Source organism: Triticum dicoccoides, chromosome 7A (genome assembly GCF_002162155.2).
Source record: "Triticum dicoccoides isolate Atlit2015 ecotype Zavitan chromosome 7A, WEW_v2.0, whole genome shotgun sequence".
NCBI lineage: Eukaryota > Viridiplantae > Streptophyta > Magnoliopsida > Poales > Poaceae > Triticum > Triticum dicoccoides.
The window spans coordinates 176,090,708-176,112,366 of NC_041392.1; the positions used below are offsets into that span (position 1 = coordinate 176,090,708).

The following is a 21,659-nucleotide window of genomic DNA, read 5'->3' on the forward strand; positions in this document are numbered from 1 at the left end:
TTCACTTTCAGTTTTGCCAGCGGGAACATCCATCATTCTGTCATCTACAGTTTCTCCTGGCTTTGTGACTCAACTCAAAGGAAGATTGGAAGGTAGCCGCTCTTTTTTATCTCTCCTGGGCATGTTTGCATTAAAAATAAGAAAGAATTACCACAAACATTACTGGTCAACAAAAGCCACATTGTGTAACTCATAAATCCAACTCATGAAAATCTAAAATCTTCTGTTTGTGATTCCGGGTGAGAGTTGAGTCCTGTAGCTTCAGTGTCTCACAAGTAATGTTCGTTTACCCTTTCTCATTATAAAACACCAGATTTATAATCATTTGCAGAAGAAGTTGCAATGACTGCTGTGACAGCTAGCCTGTATTTTGTGTTGGGATGTTGTTATGAAGTTGAAGTTGCATTTTAAGGGAAATGTTCCGGCAGAAGGCCTTTGGGGTGTTACCCAGGTTCCAAAAGTCACAGAAACATCCAAAAAGTAGTACAACGCTAACAGAAGATGAATCTATTACTAAACAAATCAGATCCATATTTGACCTATGATCAGAAAGCTGTGATAGAAGCTTCAATCATTTTCAGCTATTGTCGAAAGGAATCTGAATTTTGTTTTCTCCATGTGTAGGTTAAATCCGTATCTCGTTGATTTATGTCATGTAAATTGTGTCAAGAGCACTTATTTTTTTGTCACTTTTTATATTGTTTCCCGTAATACACCAAGGCCTTGTAGTACTAGAACCATTCTCTACATTTTAAATATGTCGGCAATGTTGTTTACTGCTTTCACTGATGAATCTTTTGGAATCTTTAACTACTTCTATACAGCTGAATGCCGAGAGATAAAGTTGGTTGATGCTCCGGTATCTGGTGGTGTCAAGAGAGCAGCGGACGGGACACTAACTGTATGATTAGCGAAACATTAATCTAGTAGAAGTGACGATGTAACCTTTATGGATATAAATATTTGCACTTCTTTTGACAGGTAATTGTTTCGGGAACAGATGAAGCTCTGCATTGTACGGGTAGAGTTTTGTCAGGTATGAAAAAGGTTATCTGAACACCATCATATGCTGTATGCAAAGTACGGAAACTGGTCGATAACTATTATCTTATTTTTGCGTAACAGCACTAAGTGAGAAACTATATCTCATCAAAGGAGGATGCGGAGCTGCGAGGTGATACACATATTTTGTAGTCATATACCTTCCTTACAGGGTCTTATTTCTGCATAATGGCTCCTTTTCATTAGTGCTGGCGCTTGTGAATCAACATCTCTCTTCTGCTACTTTTCCCAGTTCTGTTAAAATGGTGAACCAACTTCTTGCTGGGGTCCATATAGCCTCAGCAGCTGAAGCAATGGCATTTGGTGCTCGATTAAATTTGCGAACAAGAAGAGTTTTCGAAATTATTCAACATGCAAGAGGTTACTCGTGGTATGTGTCATTGTTTAATCCACTCTAATGAATCTTCCTTTTTTACTCTTCACTGTTTAGACTTGCTAATATTGGCCGAGTGATAAAATGATTATGAGAAAGAAACAAAACAATTATTTCTACTTGTTTTTGCTATCAGCTCCCTGTAGGTTAGTCTTTCAGATATCTAGTGGTGTGTTCTAGCATGAGTGAAGGTGACTATCTGATGATTGATACACTCAATCTTCATATTGCAGGATGTTTGGAAACCGTGTGCCACACATGCTTGATAATGATTATACACCTTTATCTGCGGTGGACATATTCGTCAAGGATCTTGTATGGATAACCGAGCTATTAACTTATTCATTTTATGAACTATTATCTGTGTTCGTAAATGTAAGACGTTTCTGCAGTTCAATTTGAACTGCAAAAACGTCTTACATTTAGGAACAGAGGGAGTACTTGTTATGGCGCTGCTAGAAGGAGGGTGCGAGAGGGCCGGCCGGGGGCCTTTTGCCCACGGCCGGGCAAGATGGAAGGGATTTCCTTCTTAATTCTTGCTTCATTAGATTGATACACCTCCTCTTTATATATAGAGAGGTTTACTTGACTCCCAAGCAAGCGACCCTTATCTCTAATTAACCCTAAGACTAACGGGCTATAACGCCAGCCTAGGCCATTAGGCCCATTACGTACTCTAACACTACACCCCACCTAGACATGCAGCTTGTCCTTGAGCTGCAGCCTAACCAACTTATAACCATGATTCGACGCAACACAAACCTAACACCTAAAAACAAGCCTTTTACATCTCGGCTTGTTTTATTACTCTCAACCTGAAATGGACTGGGACGATTTATTTTGGACCCCTTAACAAAAAGTGGACACCATCCGCATGTCGGACGTGCACGTGTACAGCCACCTGGATCCCATGTACACCATCTGGACAAAAGGAGTGCATGTGTATGGCCACCTGGAAGTGGTCGCAAGAGCAACCAGCAGAGGCGCCCTCGCGGCGGCCGGCGGAATGCAGTGGTGCTACGCGGTGCGCTCCTGTCGGTGACACCCTGCCTTCTCCCTGCCGGACGGCTGTTGGTCTGCACCGCACAAGGAAGAGTGGAGGGCTTGCGATGGAGAATGACGAGGAGGGGTGCGCCCCTCCAACCGCCGATGTCGCAGACTTTGAGGTCGCTGCCCGCAGGGAAAACGGCATGCCCAAGATCCCCGACGCAGCGGACAAGATCGAGGTCCTTTGCGCAGCGAAGCGCAGCTGGGAGGAGCGGCAGCTGCAAACCACGCATCTCCCGCACACGCCGACGCGCTAGGAGGCCGCGCGCAGCAGCCTGTAGCCTCACCACCGCCGACACGTGGCGGGTAGTGATCCAAGCCGGAAACGGTGACGGCGACGGCGGGAACTTGATTTGCTGGATGGGGACGCCCTGGGGAAGCGGTAATGGCGACGGCGGGAACTTGATCTGGTGGATCGGGACTCCCACCGGCGCGGTCGATGCGGGGCCGGAGCTGACCGGCGGTGGCTGCTGCAGCGGAGCGCCGGGCGCGGCGGAAGCCGCCAGGAGCGGCGGCTGCCACTGTAGCCAGGGCGGGGCGGTGGTGGCAATGGATGGCAGCTGCAGCGGCTGCTGCACTGCGAGCGCGGCGGGGACGCCCTGGGGCAGCGGCAGCGGCTGCTGCTGCGGAGCGCCGGGCGCGGCGGAGGCCGCACTGCAGCCAGGGCGGGGCAGTGGATGGCAGCTGCAGCGGCTGCTGCAACAGCCAGGCGAGCGCGGCGGAGGCCGCCTGGTGCAGCGGCTGCCACGGCAGCCACGGCGGCACGGTGGCGGCGATGGGCGGTGCAGCCGGGTGCGGCCCGTAGGACCCGGCCAAGAACAGGCGGATCTCCTGGACCGCCTGGGTTAGGTCCAGCAGCGCCCCGGACACCTCCTCCGGGGTGAGGACGGCGGAGGCGGGCGCGACGGAGGATCCCGGCGCGGGCAGGAGCGGGGCGACGGTCGTGGTGGCCGCCGGAGGCGACGAGGTGACCGGCAGCGGAAGAGACGAGTTGGGCGGCGGTGAAGACATGATCGAACCGAAGCTAGCTGATACCAAATTGGTATCAGAGCTGCTATAAGGAGGGCACGAGAGGGCCGGCCGGGGGCCTTTTGCCCACGGCCGGGCAAGATGGAAGGGATTTCCTTCTTAATTCTTGCTTCATTAGATTGATACACCTCCTCTTTTTATATAGAGAGGTTTACTTGACTCCCAAGCAAGCGACCCTTATCTCTAATTAACCCTAAGACTAACGGGCTATAACGCCAGCCCAGGCCATTAGGCCCATTACGTACTCTAACACTAACAAAAGATAATAATGCATTTATCTCGTCTTGAACTGCAAAAACCTCTTACATTTGGGAACAGAGGGAGTACTAGCAAAAGGTAATAATGCACTTATCTCGTCTATTTCAGGGTATAGTATCTCGTGAAAGCTCCAACTTGAGGATCCCATTGCATGTCTCTAGTGTTGCTCATCAGCTGTTTGTTTCAGGTAATTGTCTGTGATAAATCAAAGATCATTTTCCATTCTATGTTTTGGTTCCAATGTTCATCAAGTCGTGCTATATTTCTTATCTTCAATGGAAGTAGTTACCCAAATTAACAGAACGTTGCATGGCCGTCCCCTCTGTTTTCTATACTAGTAGTATATTGCAGTTAGTTTTAGAAGAAAACAAATCAGCTTACAGTTATTGTTTGGATAACAGTCTTAATTTTTAAATAGGATGGCTATTGTTTTATTCATTTGATGTATTCCAACAGGCTCTGCTTCTGGATGGGGTCGATATGATGATAGTGCTGTTGTAAAGGTGAGCAGCTCACAGCTCTCAGTAGACAGAACTTATGCCAAAATATGATATACTGATAGCCTTAATTTAATTTCTTTTCCTAAACGTGCCCGCTGATTGCTCCTGGCACAGGTATATGAGACATTATCTGGAGTAAAAGTAGAAGGAAGACCACCCATGCTTAATAAAGAAGATGTCCTGCGTTCTCTTCCTGTTGAGTGGCCAGAAGTTCCAATGGATGATCTTGTTTCCTCTGCATCTCAAGATAGCAAAAAGGTTCTTGTAGTTTTAGATGATGATCCAACTGGAACTCAAACAGTTCATGATATAGAGGTCTTAACTGAATGGTAAACGAAAGCATATTGTCTTTTAGATTACATATGTTTTCTGCTAGCATTTTCGTTTTGCCCATGTTCCGTACATAGTTCCATAAGCTTTGCTTGTAATTCTGAACTGCAGGCCAGTTGAAGCCCTCACAGAGCAGTTTCTGAAACTACCAACCTGCTTTTTTATTTTGACAAACTCCCGTTCAATGATTGCTGATAAGGTAGGAAAGTGCGGTCTTAAACAGTTTATCTTTAGGGTATTTAAATATATATTTAAAGCGTTCTCACTTTCATAGGCCGCACTGTTAGTAAAAGATATCTGCAGAAATCTTGAAGCTGCAGCAAAGACTGTCCCTGGTATTAGTTATACAGTGGTCTTGCGAGGTGATTCCACTCTACGTGGCCATTTCCCAGAGGTTAATATCTGAAATTCTCTCTGTTTTTCTTTTCCATTTCATTTCTCTGATCATATCATACTCTTCTACTTTCCAGGAAGCTGATGCAGTTGTTTCAGTATTAGGCGACATGGATGCTTGGATAATATGCCCATTCTTCCTTCAAGGTGGGCGGTACACTATTGATGATATTCATTATGTTGCAGACTCTGAAAGGTAGTCTGTGCACGATCACTATGCAATGTATTTAAATACAAAAATAACACATAACAATATTGATGTCCAACATTCTCTAACAGATTGATTCCTGCTGGTGAGACTGAGTTTGCCAAGGATGCAGCTTTTGGCTATACATCTTCCAATCTCAAACAGGTACTTGGAATTGTTTGATTGGTAAAGCGAAGAGCGAAGAACAAGACCTTAGTAACTTGCTTTGTCCTTGAATTTACAGTGGGTTGAAGAAAAGACTAAAGGAAGGATTTTGGAGAACCAAGTTTCAACAATTTCCATAAGTCTTTTACGTAAAGAAGGACCAGATGCAGTCTGTCAGCTTCTCTGCAGCTTGGAGAAGGTATGTGATAGTAAGCATGGAAAATATGATTGGCGGAGCTTGGAACAAAATGAAGGAGAGGCCAACTATGATTGTTACATGAATTAAGATGTATTTTTGTTGTTTAATTAGCAAAGAAGCTTCACCTATTTAAACAAAGTAGTTACAAGATTAAGGGCAGGCCAAGGCGCACCTTAGTCACCACTACGCCCCTCCAGTGCATATGAACAGTTGTTTTGAGTCAGTTTAAACTTTTTAAGGATATAATTATAAATTATTAGTTTTGTAGATATTTCATATTCTCGTTTCTGTATGCACTCATGGCAGCTATTTACTTGAAATGGCTAATAAATGTTGCAGGTGTTTTAGGGACTCTAGAACTGTACTGGCTGATTCAACCATATAGTATCATGAATCCTGTTATGATTCCCTCTCTACTTGATTTACCTTGAGAATTTCCTGACAGGCATTTTGACTCTTTCTAGGGCTCTGCGTGTATTGTCAACGCTGCCAGTGAAAGGGACATGAATGTCTTTGCTGCTGGAATGATCCAGGTATGTTATGCCACTCCATTTCTACGAGAAGCATTTGTTCTTAGTGTTAAGCTTCATGCACTAGCCAACGCAACCAAAAGTCCAAACTGATGGTAAGGGCTAGCAATCCACATATACACTTCAACACCCCTTATCACGTGTGATGCGGAAAGTCAACACATGGATAGACTAAGAGATATGGCTCAAGAGGCCTATATGTGGACACAAAGGGGGGAACAACAATTTTAGATTAATTGTGAAAGCCAGGACTTAAACTCAAGACCTTAGGCTCTGATACCATGTTAAGCTTCATGCACTAGTCAACGCAACCAAAAGTCCGAACTGATGGAAAGGGCTAGGCAATCCACATATACACTTAAACACTCGGTACCTATTCCTTTCGAGTTGATATGATAATATGTCTTATTCTAGTATTGATGCTCTGTTTTGATCTCCTATTCTTCTTTTTCTTTTTCCGTTAACTCAACAGGCTGAATTGCAAGGAAAGCGGTTTCTGTGTCGCACAGCTGCAAGTTTTGTGAGTGCTAGAATTGGAATCAAGCCAAAGCCACCTATCCGCCCAAATGACCTTGGATTAAAAAGAAATTTAGCGGGAGGCCTCATAGTTGTTGGTTCTTATGTGCCAAAAACTACGAAGCAGGTTAGCCTTGTGTTGCTTTAAGATTTTGTCAATCATATTTATCTCATTTGCATGTTCTTTTGCATTTGTTAGGTCGACGAGCTTCGTTCACAATGCGCACAATCCCTCAGAGTGATAGAGGTAATTTATATCTTGGCTGTCATGCCTAAACATGAACGATCAACCATCGTATACATCTACTTGGATAGAGTTTGTGGATAGTACTGTCTTAAGTCGGATGGTTTTGCTTGAGATCAATTTGTGGTGTTAGTATTGTGTTCTCTTTTTACTCACTGTAGGTATCTGTTGAGATGATCTCACTGAAATCAACTGAGGAGAGAGACCAAGAAATCAGCAGAATTGTTGAATTGGGAAATGCTTATATACAGTCTGGGAGAGACACGCTAATCGTCACCAGCCGCCAACTCATTACCGGAAAAAGTTAGCATCTTTCTGACTATCATATGGCTAAATGTGTTGTTTGTTCCATTAGCAAATACAGTGATCAAATGCTGAGTCAATTTTGATTTCTAGTTTCTTAATGCCAACAATTCCTCAGCCACATCCTACCTGCCGAAGTGTTGAGCAAGTTGTGCTGGTAAAAACTGTTTACTAACAAATGATGTGGAGATCCTCAGGGCTAGCACACAATTGCCTCCAAACTCCACACCGTATCAGAGGCTCTCAGCCTAATTCTATTCCCTGAGCTCAACTCAGATCACTTCTGGGGAGATAGTTTGTTTTCTTTTATCATATTCTAGGCATGAACCGGGAGTCTGGGGCTAACTGTATTGGAAGACAGGTCAAACTGTCAAAACTTTTTAAAAGGGGGGAATTGATAAAATAAAGTTGCTTATTGTTGTCAAAATCATGCCCAAAAACGCATTAGCCACCAGTAGAGCCATTGAATGAATCTCTACATTTAACCACAACCACAATCACAACGTGAGTGCATTGTCCCAATCGTTTGAATAGAACATCTCCAGTTTGCATCATAATCTTTTCTAGTGACCAAAACCAAACTAACTTCAGTATACGTTCCTGAAATTGTGTGCTAGAGTCAGATACCTAACTCAGCTTTTCAAAAGAGTATGTTCAAGAATAGCCGCTGTTATCTTCATGTAAGCATTAGCAGTACAAGACAACTGACCTATTAGTATAGTTTGCTACCTTTTGTGTGCCAGACGAAAGAAGATAATTTCTTTCTTGGATATCTGTACTGAAGTAGTTTGACCACCTAACAAGATTGTACCTTTCATGTTGCAGCTCCTGAAGAAAGCTTAGAAATTAATTACAAAGTGAGCTCAGCACTAGTAGAGATTGTGCGAAGAATTGATAGTCGACCCCGTTACATCCTTGCAAAGGTAAAATTACACAGCCGATTTCTTCCTTCTGAACAAATTGAAATTTAGTTTTTACTTGGTTCCTGGAAATTTGCCAATCTCTGGATCTGTTACTGTTAGGTCAAAATATTTGTTCTGTTTTATTGGACCTATGCCATTAAATACTTAATGAAATATCGAGATAGCATTACACCTACATGGTTACATGTTTCATTCATCAGAACAAAAAAGAAGAAGAAAGAATAGCATCTACAAAAAAAACAGTGCCTGCAAATTCAACTGTCCATACCAAACAAAATGATTGATTCCACAAGTTGTGCATGGAATACTTCTGGAGGTACTCCTTACTATATTCTTTATACAGGGAGGAATCACTTCATCTGATCTTGCTACAAAAGCTTTGGAAGCTCGGCGTGCCAAAGTAATGGGACAAGCTTTAGCTGGTGTGCCTTTGTGGCAGCTTGGCCCTGAGAGTAGACATCCTGGTGTCCCCTACATTGTTTTTCCTGGTAACAAACATATCTCATTTCTGTACCAACAGATAAATAACGTTACCTTTTTACTCAAGAAACTATCTTGCCACTCCCCAAATGACAGGTAATGTTGGTGATAACAGTGCTCTTGCAGAAGTGGTCCAGAATTGGGCTTGCCCTTCTAGAAGTTCAACAAAAGAACTTCTCCTTGTAAGTTCTTATCCACCGTCTACTTCTCATCAAGGTTATACATCGTTGTGTATTGCTTTAAATACTTAATCAGCTATTTTTTTCGTATTGTGAAGGACGCGGAGAAGAGTGGCTATGCAGTTGGTGCTTTCAATGTATATAATCTTGAGGGAATTGAAGCTGTAATTGCAGCTGCCGAGGCTGAAGAAAGTCCTGCTATCCTGCAGGTTAGGAATTCTTTGTTAGTATAGGATGTTTTCTTTGGCAGTTTATGGTGAAAATTACTCCCTCCGTCCCATAATATAAGAGCGTTTTTTACACTACACTAGTGTCAAAAACGCTCTTATATTATGGGACAGAGGGAGTATGTAATTTACCATGTTGGGTGTCCTCTGATACCATTCTTTACTGGAGTATGTTATGATAGGACTAGTAAGTAGGTCGCAACAACTAGCTCCAGAGGGATAGAAGCAATACCACACAGATCCTGAAATGGATTTGTACCCCGTGTTTTTTCCGTAGAGAGAGTTGCATTGGTTCTCTCAGAGTACTCGTTCTCTCAACTCATGAGCCTTTCTCACTCTCAACACATGAGCTTTTCTCACTCTCAACTCATGAGCTTTTCTGCACCCATGCTCCCTGAACTCATTATCCATATTTTTTTGTAGATGATATGTATCGTCTTGATTTCTAACCACGCTTATTGTGGTTGTTATTTAGGTTCATCCCAGTTCCCTGAAGCAAGGTGGAGTTCCGTTGGTAGCATGCTGCATTGCTGCAGCAGAACGAGCCAGCGTAAGACAAACAGAACTTAGCATGCTTAAACAGTAAATGTGGACACCCAGTGATCTGGATAAAAATAGTTCATAAATTTTTATATAACTTGGGTTCCCACATATTACCTACTAGCCATCCTTGTTTTTTGAAACAGATAGCCATCCTTGTTTTATGTTCTTTAAAGGTGATCATTCTGTGATTGTCACTCAGGTACCTATCACTGTCCATTATGATCACGGGGCTGACAAGCATGATTTGCTTGGAGCTCTTGAAATGGTAAGTGAAAAAATGCGTTGTTTTCTCAAATTTGCGGTACCAAAATGTTTTCCTAATCATGAATGATAAATGACTACATCTGAATCTTAATTCTCTGGACCATCTACTATGACCTTTTATTTTTCAGGGATTTGATTCAGTCATGGTGGATGGTTCCCATCTAACTTTAGAAAAGAACATCTTATACACAAAGAACATATCTTCCCTGGCTCATGCTAAAGGCATGCTTGTGGAAGCTGAACTTGGGAGACTATCAGGCACTGAAGATGGCCTGACAGTTGAAGAATATGAAGCGAGATTTACTGATATTGCTCAGGTTATTTTATCTTCCCAACAAATTTCAACTCTATGGCATTCTATCATTACAATCCTGTAATAATGCTTAACTTATATGTTACATATTTTCAGGCTGAGCAGTTTATTGATGAAACTGGTATTGATGCATTAGCAGTATGCATTGGGAATGTTCACGGAAAATATCCTCCCAGTGGACCGAACCTGAGACTTGACTTGCTAAAGGTTTGACAGAACAGCTATGAAAATCTTTGCTTGATCTTTCAGATTATGTGTGTGTTACCAGATCTTTTACCCTGTTTTCTGATTTTCCGTTTTTTCTAAAATTGTTAAGATTTTTCCAAAAAAGTATGATCCTACTTTGATTTTGTGTGTGTTTTACTTAATCTGGTAACATGACAAGGTGCTGCGTATATGTGATGCTACTTGTCTTCCATGTGTTGTTTGAGTCAGCTTGAACCGCTTGGAATAGAACCAAGGGGGTAAACCAGTAAACATATTCAACAGTTCAAGGTTTAAGACAACTGGTTTTCTGGTTTTTGAGTTTAAGATTGAAAAATGAACTTCTACAATGGTTCAGGGTTGTAAAGTGTTTTTTTTTCCGACGGCTTGTGAAGTATTCTGTAAAGAATTACCAAGCAAATTTGTGCTTTTTGCAAGCAACTTCTTTTGAGTAATGGACTCGGTATTTTTTTTCATTGAAACGATGACAGGAACTTCGCGCATTAACTATGAAGAAAGGAGTTAGCTTGGTACTTCATGGAGCATCTGGCCTCCCTCATGAACTTGTAAAGGTTTGATAAACTGTTTCCTTCTGTATTAAGATCAGTGAATCTGTACCTTGCAGTAGTTCTTGTTGAGTTTCCGGCATCAACTTATATCCTGAAAGGTTCAAGTTATAGGAGAATTGGGGGGCAATCGTTGCCCTCCATAAGAAAATCATCAATCATGGTTGCAGTGCATAAAATAATTCAACGACAAGGTTAAAAATGCTGGAGGGCTAGAGTTTCTGTGTCTATATCAGCTTCATAGTTTTGCGAACAATCAGTATAACGCTTCCTTTTGTGAAATAATTATACTAGAGCTTATCAGTTGATGAAATTGGTCTTATTATTAACCAATGTCATATTTGAAATGCTGTTGCGCAAGTGATAATAACCTGTGACCAACTTGTGGAGCAGGAGTGCATAGATTTGGGGGTGAGGAAATTCAACGTGAACACGGAGGTCCGCAACAGCTACCTGCAGTCACTCAAGAAGCCAGAAAAGGACCTGGTTCAGGTCATGGAGTCTGCCAAGGAAGCAATGAAAGCTGTTGTAGCAGAGAAGATGCGCCTCTTCGGATCCGCAGGCAAAGCCTGAATGTAGCGATACAATGAAAACTGGAGCCAGCAACACTCCATCATTAGGTGTTGCATGCCCATTTTAGCGATCCTGCTAGGCTTGTGACAGCGAATTGCCGGAACCAGTTTCTTAATAAAGCACTGATACAGTTGCCTGAAGAAATAAAGTAGCAAAAATTAGTAAATCGCAGCAACTTACCGGTGCTCCCGTTCATGGTTGAGTGATTAGTTTTGCCTTTAATATGATGTTTAATAATGAGTTGTTATTTAGTCGTAATTTGTGACATGTGAAATAAATTCCAAAATGATTTCGTGAGGGTCAAGCGGTCGGCTGAAACCCTAGCCGCCACCCCACCTTCTCTCCCTCTTGCCACTATGGCGGGGAGGTTGCTGATCATGGGGGGCTGTTGTGGAGAAGTTGGTGGGCGTTGTGGGTCCGCGACGGAGATGAGTAGCCGAGGTGTGGTCTGCAACTGATGCTCGACAGCAGCGCCGATGATCCAGCACGATGATCTTCAACGGTGGCCCGGCATGACTAGGCCACCGGAGAAGATGGCGTGGTGCATGGTCCTTGACGGCGCCAATCTTGACATCAAACTCAGATCTGTTGTGTAGCGGCATGGGTGATTTGTCTTGGGTTTTCTTTACAAAGCCTTTGTGTCTGGTTTTGGACGTTGAGACGGTGGCACTTGCCCAGTGTAGGAATAATGTCCTGCCCACCTTTGTCCCGTCCCATTGGTGTGCTTATTTCCGGTAGAGGGCGTGTGAAGTTGTGACTGTCAGGTTTTCCGGGATCTAGTTGGTGTTGTTACCGGTGGATCCGTGTTTTCGTTGTTTTCAGTTTCTACAAGCCCTTTTCTGCATTTATTTTTTCTTCGAGGCGTTGATTTGCTTGCATATCGCAGTCACTCAAGTCACGATTATCGCAAGTAGCCGGTGGATACACGAGGAAAAAACACTTGAGCATCCCAAAATATTTAATGTAATTTTATTTTTCTGTAAGGATGTGGTTGTAAGGACATGTAATAATTAATATATGACCTTGAACCTTTAAGAAAAGAGACATGTGAAATAATGAGTTTGGCCTCGTCTATACAAAACGAAATAGATACAAGAAATACAGGAGCAGCCTTATGGACGATATTAACGAAGTCATCCTATGTGCTTTGTGGTAGTCGATGAAAACATCATCTCTTATTGAACAAAACATCATCAAAAAACCTGAAATAAATCTAAAAAATGCAAGCAAGCGTTTAAAGTCCAGGACTTGAATCCTAATAGAATGTTTTCACCATAAAAGGCTAATCGTCGTCTGAGCTGCATTTAGTTTGCAAGGTCTTTTGTTAAACTGGATTTTAGCTGGTCAAAGATGCCTAAATTACAGCTACGAAGAACGGAAATCGAGCAAGATGGACAACTGACACCTATCCCCGCCACGTTGCAACCTCCGCGCAATGGATGGGCTCAGCTATCACCCATAGCGCCGTACATGGATGGCTTGAAGCACCCCGAGACCTATGGCGGAATTATCCCACCTCACAACACGCGAGCCAATGAATAAATCAGTTTCCTAACGATCTGAATCAACATGTAGATAATTTTCTCTATATACTTGATCAAAGTTTATACAAACCATATTATGAAATGAAGGCAGTAGTAACGCAAGTTCCTTCTTTTTTTTTTCTCTTTTTCGAGGGAATTAACTAGTAAGTTAATTGTTAAGAGCACCAGCCAAGAAAGGGTCGATCGTTGCATTTGTAAGGAAACTCACGCATTTTAATTCCTCTGCATTTCATTTCATGTTACAGTGTAGCATTGTTATATATAATATACACATATCGATCCCTAGGCTCTGCCTGGATGGGGGCAACCTTTACCGTACGCCCTCTCCAGCGATCCCAGTCCAGCCTGATGCGAGCAAAAATAACATACAAAAGGCGCAGATCGATCGACTATTCTAACAAAACCAAAGAAAAAAATAGAAAGAAAACAATGTACCGCTTCCCAGTCGCCATCACCCCATCTTGCACTCGAATAGGCAAATAATAGTAGGCATCAAGTGACGACGATTCAAGGTGACCATTGGTCGGGGACAGTTAGGAAGTACTTTGACATGGCCTTCCTGAACCTCTTCTTGTACTGGTCTGGAGAAATGATGGTGGGCATCCCGTCCTTGGAGCCCCCTAGAATCCCCGACGCCTTCACCCAGGTCTCCAGCTGTTTGTCCCATGTGTACTGCCGGAGATAGTCAATGATCCCCATCACCAGCTCCTTCTTCTCCTCGTCGATGCCAACCAGGAGGGAGTAGTCCATCACACCCACTGACTGCGAACAAGGAAACAGGCAGCGCGAATGAGAATGGATCATGCATGCCAAAGAGCAGCTGGAGACATACAATATTCACTTCATATGCTACAACTCAACAATACTAATCATTCAGATCGATTTTGTCAAACAGATACGGGAAATATACTAAAGATGCTAAGCCAAGCCCAGGGTGGCCGTTGACTTGACCATGCCAGATCCGAATAGGCGAATGAACTAATAACTCGACTGATAGTTGCCACATTGGCCAACCAAAATCATCCACCAGTCTGGCAACAAAAAATGTTTCAACTTTTGGAAACAGAAAACACATCAAAGGGTTGTTCACCTTCACATCAATCCTTTAGCTTCTCACCAGTATTGTTTTATAAGTTTATCTTTATAACCACTTTGGATGTGAGCAACAGGAAGGTAGGAAACATTTAACAGATTTAAGGAAACTTCTACTGTTTCAGTAAAATAAACAAGGGGCCCGTGTGCTGTCTACCTAGAAACATGCAAAATTAAGTCATGTCATGAACTAGAATCAGATGGGGATCTGGAGCGGAGTAGCACGACCATGCTGTGACCGCAGACGCAGCACAGTGGCAGAAAAGGGGACCAGGACTGTGTTGATATATTTCTTATAGCTTCCTTATAATCCATAGAAATAAAACTACAACCCCTTAAATGGTTAACCCTCAAGAAACCCATCTCCAATATCTTATCTCTAGTTAGGCCCCCGTGGCTGCACCAAAAGTTGAGCTACAGGCTCCAAGATTCATAGCTATTTGAACATTATTATTTCAGAAAACAATATTTCAAAGTACTAAGTGTGAAAAGTGGAAACATGTGCATGACTATTTAACCCGTCTAGCTTTCACTGGAACAGCATATAAATTGGTTGAAATCGAGCAGCTTTCAAGATCTTGTCATCTTGGTATCCGAGGCCTTCTAGACATACTAGGTTGGTGCACCCTAGAATGTATTACAAGCATGTAAACAACAGGCATACACAACACAGTGAGTAAAGTCACTTACTGCCAGAAAAGAAGTATCGTTCCAGACAGCTCGTTCCAACCTTCTTTTTGCTTTGCTTCCAAGAAAAATGGGTTTTGTATGAAGTGTCTCTAATAGATTGAGATCTAAGAGAACCTTATTGTTTCCTGATGTATCAGGGTTGTAACGGGAACGCAGGGATCCTTTCAGGTCATATATTCTTGATACCTTCCTCTTGAAAAATATGTTTTCCATGACCATTAATTCCATCTTCAGTTCCTTTCCATCTTTCATGTTCTTGGCAACGACCTAGTGCACAGATGGGTCGCAGTTAAGTTAAAAATAATTTAACCTTACAGGACCCTAGAAACACATGAGAATAAACTTAAAGCGGTACAAACCTGGTAAAGACCAAGAACTTTAGCAAGGCAAATTGGGCTTCCAGAGGATACAGACTCTGTTATATATTTGAAGTACTCAGTTGCGTAGTCCTCAAATGAATCTAATTCCGTCCGTGTCACTTGCTTTATGACAAATCTGTCATCCAGTGTCTTGGCAAAGTATACATTACTCTTGCCACCTTGAGCACTCCATCTCTTGCACCGGCTCAAAGAACGAATGTAATCCAGTTCATCTGCACAACACTTTTTTCTGATTGAATCAAACTGCTTTGCAAAATAACATATGACAGAAAATTTTGCCTTATCCACAGAACACGAGTCTTCATCCTCAAAAGAAACCGTCAAATGAATATCCTTGGAATTCATTTGAGATACATCTGACCAGCTTCTAGAAGTAGAATTCTGATCCAGAGAGTTCAAAACACTAGGTCTGTCCAATTCATTATGCAGATTCAGCACTGGCAACATGAAACTACGATATTCTGGAACAGTCATGGCATGGGCTATCATACTGGACGGCTCATCATCATACACTGGAATAACAACATCTGAAACACTTTGTGATAGAAGGAAACGACCCTCACCATCAACCATACCAGGAAGTGACAGCTTATTTGTGAAGGTCGGGGACAAACCCCTGCCTGTTCTCTCAAGCGCCCTAGGAGGCCTTTGGGAATAAGCTCTTCTTATGCTTACATTTGAATCGTCGACAGGTGATAACCCATTTCTGAAATTGATTCCAGAATCAAATGATTTAATTCTAATTGGAGCCATAACATTCTGGTATGAGGAGCCATTCATCAGAGCAGTAGGTGCAACTAGAAGTGTCTCCACGCCAGAGCCAGTCCATGCCAAGTCAATTCTATCAGAAAGATTTGATGGGGAAGACTCTGACTTCTCCAATGTCTTCTCAAGCTTAAGTTCATCAGCCACCACCCCGTTGCTCTGTACTTCACATGGGTGCGGGACAATGTGGAGACCAGCAAAACTAGCAGAGCCTTCAACAGACTGGTGGTATACTTCATCTATGTTGGTCAACCCAGAATGTGACACAGTTGTGTCACCATGTTCTCTTCTGAGCAATGGCTTCCCACTATCTGTGATAAGAGAACTTGACTGAGAATATTCTAGTGACTTCTCCATATTTTCCTGTGTGCTGGAAATCTCAGCCTTTGAATCTTCTAACACGCTTTCAGGAAATTTCTTAGGACACTGTGCATCAGTTGCCGCAGTACAGTTTTTCTTGGTGAGTGAGTGCATCATGTGCAGACGGCGATCCCATACATGTGCATCAAGTACAAGCTCTCGCCTCAGGCGGTTGAGCTCTAGAACATCTACAGGTTCTCCAATTGTTTGTAACTTCTGTATGCTACCAAACCCCGACAAAACCTGAAAAATGGTGTGCAAATACGGGGAAAAAATCAACCCACCAGCACAGTATGTAGCCTACCACATACTTTGACAGCAGAATAAAACCATGTAACAGTTTAACTTACGTCATATTTCTTCCACTCAACTTTAATCAGATCTTTAAGATCAACAACATGTTTATACAAGCCCGCCTTCATGCTCAGATCTTCTTGGGCTGAAACTGTCTTTTCAATGCAGTCAAGATTGTCAAAAATCACCCTGTAAAAGTTATCCTTCCTATTGGCTACCTGCAAGACAAGTTAACCATTTAAATAGGGCAATAAATTACACAGAAATATGTTACACAGAAATATGTCAAAAGGGGCATTTCCAACACCCAGCTTAACTTTGCTCCATAAAGCTAGCTTTAGGGCCAAATGGTGAAGCCCACAAAACTAGCTTCTCAGAGTGCATTAGCTTATAACGGAAGTCGGCTAGAGAGAGGTGGGAGATAGGAGGGTGAAAGGCTAAGAAGCAACTCCACCACAACTTATAAGCTTCAGCTTATTAAAAAGCTGGGTGATTTACTCAGCTTCAACTTTAAGCTAGGCCAAACAGGCCGTAAATAAACAAACTTATATTCAAATGAACATACATCACCAGCCTCCTCGATGAGCCAATCTTGTGCTACTGGATAAGCAAAGTCTAATACTGAGGGTGGCAAGTTGACAGATAGGATGTCCACAGGAGAATAACGGAAGACAGCAACCATGCTTCCGAACCTGTTCAAGGAGAATGGCAACAGTTACATTGACCTTAAATTTGAGAAGGTTGAATACAAGAATCCACCACATACCCATAAAAACGAAGACAGTCCCTCTGGAGGGAATGTCCACAGCAGGCAACTCGATTGGCTGTTGTGTGATTCGAAAAGCTAAGTTCAAGAAACTTCCCAAAAGAAAGTCCACATGCCGCATCAGACATCACTACTCTGTGTGTTGCCGGAGGGTTTCCATTTTTTTGTTTGCACCGGAGGCACCTGTGCCACATCCATATCTTCCCATCGTTCCGTCCAGGTAACGGCTTTACAGATTCAAGATTTCTAACACCTATTGAAAGACTGCCTTGTTGATGAGTATAACATTGGACATGAGATTCTGCAGGTTCTTTGCAAGACTCACAGCACGAAGTCTGCAACAGCGATGGAACACATTAATAAGGCAGTAGTAGCCTACTAGGTATCTGCTTGCAATCAAACAGGAAAATGGATGACAATGCAGTACCTGATAAAATAAATCTTCACGAAAATACCTCCCAAGTGGCTTATCAAAATTACCGTAGAACTTTATGCGGAAGAGCTGAGATTGCTTGCATACAATTCTTTTCTGAGGGCATGCAACGGACAAGGAAACCAAAATGCTCTGTGCATTCTCGGATGTTGGGAAATACTCGGTGGGGTTCTCGTTATGATCAGGTACGGTTACTCCTGCATGTTCTTCGTCTGATGTATGATGGCAACCATTGTCCAACTCACTTTCAACTCTATAAATCCCACCAACCATCTCATCTCGATGAACGTCGTCAGGGTATTGCAAATCTGTTGGAGTCCCTTTTCCAACTAGAGGTGATTCACAATCATTATCGATAAACAATGTTGGGGGATGAGAAAACGTGTCATCAGTTCCAGGAATGTATTCTTCCTGACCAAGGTTAGGTTTCAAAAGGGATTGGTCAATAGTTAACACTTTTGAAGAACTATCAAGGAAATTTAGAGGCACGATGCAGCCCTTTTCTGAAGTTCTGTCACCAATGATTTGAAAATCATTCAAATTCTGCCGAGAATTACTTGAGGAAATATCTCCACCATTCATATGCTTCTCAAGTGGACGAACCGGAAGATCTGAAGGGGTCTTTGGTAGTGTTGCACCCTCATCTGCAAGATATGAAGTCTCCAGTGATAGTTGATATGCTGCAAATACAGCAAATTGCAGAGCGAGTTTGACCTTCCTTAACTCTTCATAGGATGTGCCCCTTAGGAGGACCTACGAAAAAAAATTGTTGGTTGTATTAGATATGTCTTGCACAATTAAACCGCCACAATAGATAGGCACAAAGCGGAGCTCAGGATTGCCATCCTCAGCAGAGAGTAAAATAATGCCAAAAAATAGTATTGAAGAATACGTGTATAAAATTAGGACCAAAGTAACAATATGATGAGAATTGACCCTTCATTTTTTTTTATGAAATGGAGCAAGATCGTTAAAGGTAGCAAACAGTTCTATGTGCATTACCGTGCAGCCCAAGCGTCTTGGACAACCATCAAAGAACATCAGTGTCTTGATAGATTTTCTGTTAGAGTCCTTCGGAGCTAAAGATTCTGCAACTCTTTCAATCCAGAAAGCTTGGCATTGTCCAAGTCTTGCTGAAGTGATATTGTCAATGGATGAAGCAATTTTAGCACCTGTGCAGCGTGATATCCGTTCTAGAAGTGATCTCTTGACATTCAGTACTAAAGATATATCTTTTGCAAGAAGCTGTTGAGCATACATCGGCACACTCTTTTCAACCAACAAGACATGAGGCCGTTGGGCCTCTATCTTTGCAACAGCATTCTTAAGATATTCCTTTTCCTGTACATATCACACTTTCAATGTTAACTACGGACATACTGAGAGCTATTAGGATAAATACACTTCAGCTGACAAAGAATGTAGGCATTACCTGTTCAAGAATGCTGTTTATTGATGCTAGTTTGTTTGTAACCTTTTGATGTTCCAGTGCTCCTCCCAAAAGAAGAATTCTAGGATTCTCGTGCTTTGACACCATGCGTTTATGTTTTACATTCTTAGAACAAACAACGCCTTTAATGAAAGTACTGCAAATAAACAGATGAATAATCCTTTAGCTCCAAAAATACCATGAAAAATATCATATAATCACTCAGCACAGCTGAATCATTATAGGGCATACCTATCGTTGGGAGTCCCTGATGCTACGCATTTAACTTTGACATAGTTGGTGGGATCCATGCTACCACCTTTGCTTGTATCTGGCTGCACAAAGGTAGCTGCCTGCCATGCTAATAAGGATACTATGTCCGACCATCCATCCACGAGGTCAACTCCATGACCTTGGAGCAATTGGGACACAAGAGCCCTGAAATGCCCATGTAAAGCATTCCTTAAGAACTCTTTATGAGCTATATTCTGTTTTCCTTTGGTCCCTGGTAAATCCTCACTACCACCGCACTCATGGTTAACACGTTCAAAGGTCTTCCCATCACCAATAGCACTGTCATCATCGTCGTCATCATATTGAAAGAAACCGTTTTCGGAGTCATCACCCTCATCTTGAGGCGGCGGAGGATGCCATATGAGTCCATTATTACTCTCAAAATCAATTGGCTGTATAATATTGTCATGATGTTCATCATCGCAATTCGGTGAATCCATCAAATAGTCACCATCATCATAGCCATGGCCAGAATTCAAAGAGTATATAGGAGAATTTTGGCTGGCATGACCATTTATCCCGGAGGGAGGACTTGTGCCTACTTGTCCCGATCGTCTCATAGGACTATATAACGGGCTCGAATTTCCCAACCTGAATGTGTACAGCCTACTAATATTTGTGCTCACGGAATCCGTATCAGAAGTATCTTGAGAAAACTCACTGCCCGGGGAGAAATACCGGTCTCGGTCTGAGTCCTCACCGTCTTCATAACCAATACTCCTACATCCAACAAATTTTATTCAGTCAACATATCAAGTTATGCCCTCCAAGGAATGTAAGGAAGTCAAATACTCACCCTGGCGTTGAGCATCGGAGAGGACCAGGTGAGGAGAAACGCCGCCACCTAGCAGACCTCGACGAAGACGGTGTAGGGACACGCTCCGGTGGGGACATGGTAGCCCCATCCAACCCGTCACCGCGCTGTTCCATGGCGGCACCTCGGCCACCGTTAATAGGCCGGACGCCGAGGTCGGAGCGGTCGCCGGCGCCGCAGTCCGTCATCGCAAGGTCGGTAACCCAAGAATCGGACTTCCGCGCGACGGGAACTCCCATAAAAGCAGCAAAAACCACAAAAACCAACTGCCGGGGAGGCCCAAACCTAGCAACTTCTTGATTTCTCAGTAGACCCTGTACCAAATTACACACCACAAATCACGGGAAAACAAGCACGCCAAAACGAGGAGCCACAAACCGTTAGAGGGGAGCTAAAAGGGACCCCGCAGAGCGCCTAATCCTAGCGTTTCTTGGGATCTGCACATCCAAGGCATTTCCTCGAGCATGTAGCGGGCAGGAGGGCAGCAGCATCGCTCGAGGCTCCACGGTTCAGTGGCTGCTGCGGGAGGGAGGCGTCGGCGGCGGAGTCGAAGGGCGAGCGGAGTCCGGGGTAGGGGGAGGCGGAGGAGGGTGAGGGGAAGGCGAAGGTGCCCATGGAGGGGAAGCTTTTGCGTGTGAGGGGAATGGAGGAAGATATAGAGTAGAGAAAAAGGTAAGCGCGGTAGGAGAAAGGAGGAAAAAAAAAGAGTTCGGTGGGTGCCGTTGGTTTTGGTTTTATTGTATTTCCTGCCTTTTATAATTCGATTATCTTCTTTCCTTTTGCCTTTCTTTTGACTTCTGTCTTTTTTTTATAAGTAGGAAAAAAATTAGGACTTGTATTTCTTGATAGGAAAAAAATCCGAGAAAAAATATATTGCGTTTCTTTTCTTTTATGAATTTCCCTTTCTTTTGACTTATGTCTTTTTTATAGCAGGAAAAAAATCAGGACTTGTATTTCTTGATAGGAAAAAGAATCTGAGAAAAGATATATTGCGTTTCTTCCCTTTTATGAATTAATTATGATGGAGCTGGGCAGTATGTTATGTGGTGAAGCAAAATCCGGATTGTGGGTTTGAGTTGCCTTTTCTCTATGTTCAAAAGTTATTTTCTTCCATTTGACAAAAGGTGTTCCCTATTGAGACTTTGCAATATGTGCGTTGTGCTCTGTTTTGATTGCACGAGGTCTTTGATGTCATTTTCGTGTTGAGAAACCTTGAGCGTCATTTCACCTCATATTTCGTGATTTTGTCAAATAGGGACATGTTGTCCCCCAAAGACCCAACGGAGAATATACTAAAGTCGTCACAATTTTAATAAAATATATTTTGCACAAAATAATCAAGAAAATATATGAAACTGTGTCACAAGTTGTACACAGAATTGTGGTACCC

At 42.8% G+C, this 21,659-nt stretch overlaps 2 protein-coding genes across 3 annotated transcripts in view; one reads left to right on the forward strand and one right to left on the reverse strand.

Moving 5' to 3' along the window:
* Positions 1–11,630, forward strand: part of LOC119333413 — an 18,263-nt gene extending 6,633 nt beyond the window's left edge. For both annotated transcript variants that reach the window (XM_037606313.1, XM_037606314.1), the window contains 28 exons: positions 12–92; positions 825–901; positions 982–1,036; positions 1,126–1,174; positions 1,295–1,432; positions 1,669–1,750; positions 3,878–3,956; positions 4,226–4,272; positions 4,384–4,598; positions 4,711–4,798; positions 4,874–4,993; positions 5,070–5,188; positions 5,272–5,344; positions 5,424–5,543; positions 6,008–6,076; positions 6,546–6,716; positions 6,789–6,836; positions 6,995–7,136; positions 7,962–8,059; positions 8,403–8,547; positions 8,636–8,721; positions 8,817–8,927; positions 9,421–9,495; positions 9,688–9,753; positions 9,881–10,069; positions 10,162–10,272; positions 10,761–10,841; positions 11,229–11,630. In XM_037606313.1, the coding sequence (XP_037462210.1) occupies positions 12–92; positions 825–901; positions 982–1,036; positions 1,126–1,174; positions 1,295–1,432; positions 1,669–1,750; positions 3,878–3,956; positions 4,226–4,272; positions 4,384–4,598; positions 4,711–4,798; positions 4,874–4,993; positions 5,070–5,188; positions 5,272–5,344; positions 5,424–5,543; positions 6,008–6,076; positions 6,546–6,716; positions 6,789–6,836; positions 6,995–7,136; positions 7,962–8,059; positions 8,403–8,547; positions 8,636–8,721; positions 8,817–8,927; positions 9,421–9,495; positions 9,688–9,753; positions 9,881–10,069; positions 10,162–10,272; positions 10,761–10,841; positions 11,229–11,408 (2,915 nt within the window). In that variant the 3' untranslated portion in view covers positions 11,409–11,630. The remainder of the gene's footprint in view (positions 1–11; positions 93–824; positions 902–981; positions 1,037–1,125; positions 1,175–1,294; positions 1,433–1,668; positions 1,751–3,877; positions 3,957–4,225; positions 4,273–4,383; positions 4,599–4,710; positions 4,799–4,873; positions 4,994–5,069; positions 5,189–5,271; positions 5,345–5,423; positions 5,544–6,007; positions 6,077–6,545; positions 6,717–6,788; positions 6,837–6,994; positions 7,137–7,961; positions 8,060–8,402; positions 8,548–8,635; positions 8,722–8,816; positions 8,928–9,420; positions 9,496–9,687; positions 9,754–9,880; positions 10,070–10,161; positions 10,273–10,760; positions 10,842–11,228) is intronic.
* A 1,513-nt stretch (positions 11,631–13,143) lies between these two features.
* Positions 13,144–20,912, reverse strand: LOC119331733 (putative 1-phosphatidylinositol-3-phosphate 5-kinase FAB1C). The gene is made up of 11 exons (XM_037604897.1): positions 20,252–20,912; positions 19,414–20,175; positions 19,165–19,318; positions 18,735–19,073; positions 17,727–18,485; positions 17,300–17,634; positions 17,099–17,225; positions 16,590–16,751; positions 15,094–16,482; positions 14,735–15,001; positions 13,144–13,714 (listed from the first exon to the last, which is right to left on the reverse strand). Exons 1-11 carry the CDS (start codon positions 20,506–20,508, stop codon positions 13,460–13,462), a joined length of 4,806 nt encoding a protein of 1,601 aa, XP_037460794.1. The 5' UTR covers positions 20,509–20,912; the 3' UTR covers positions 13,144–13,459.
* Positions 20,913–21,659: the final 747 nt, after the last annotated feature.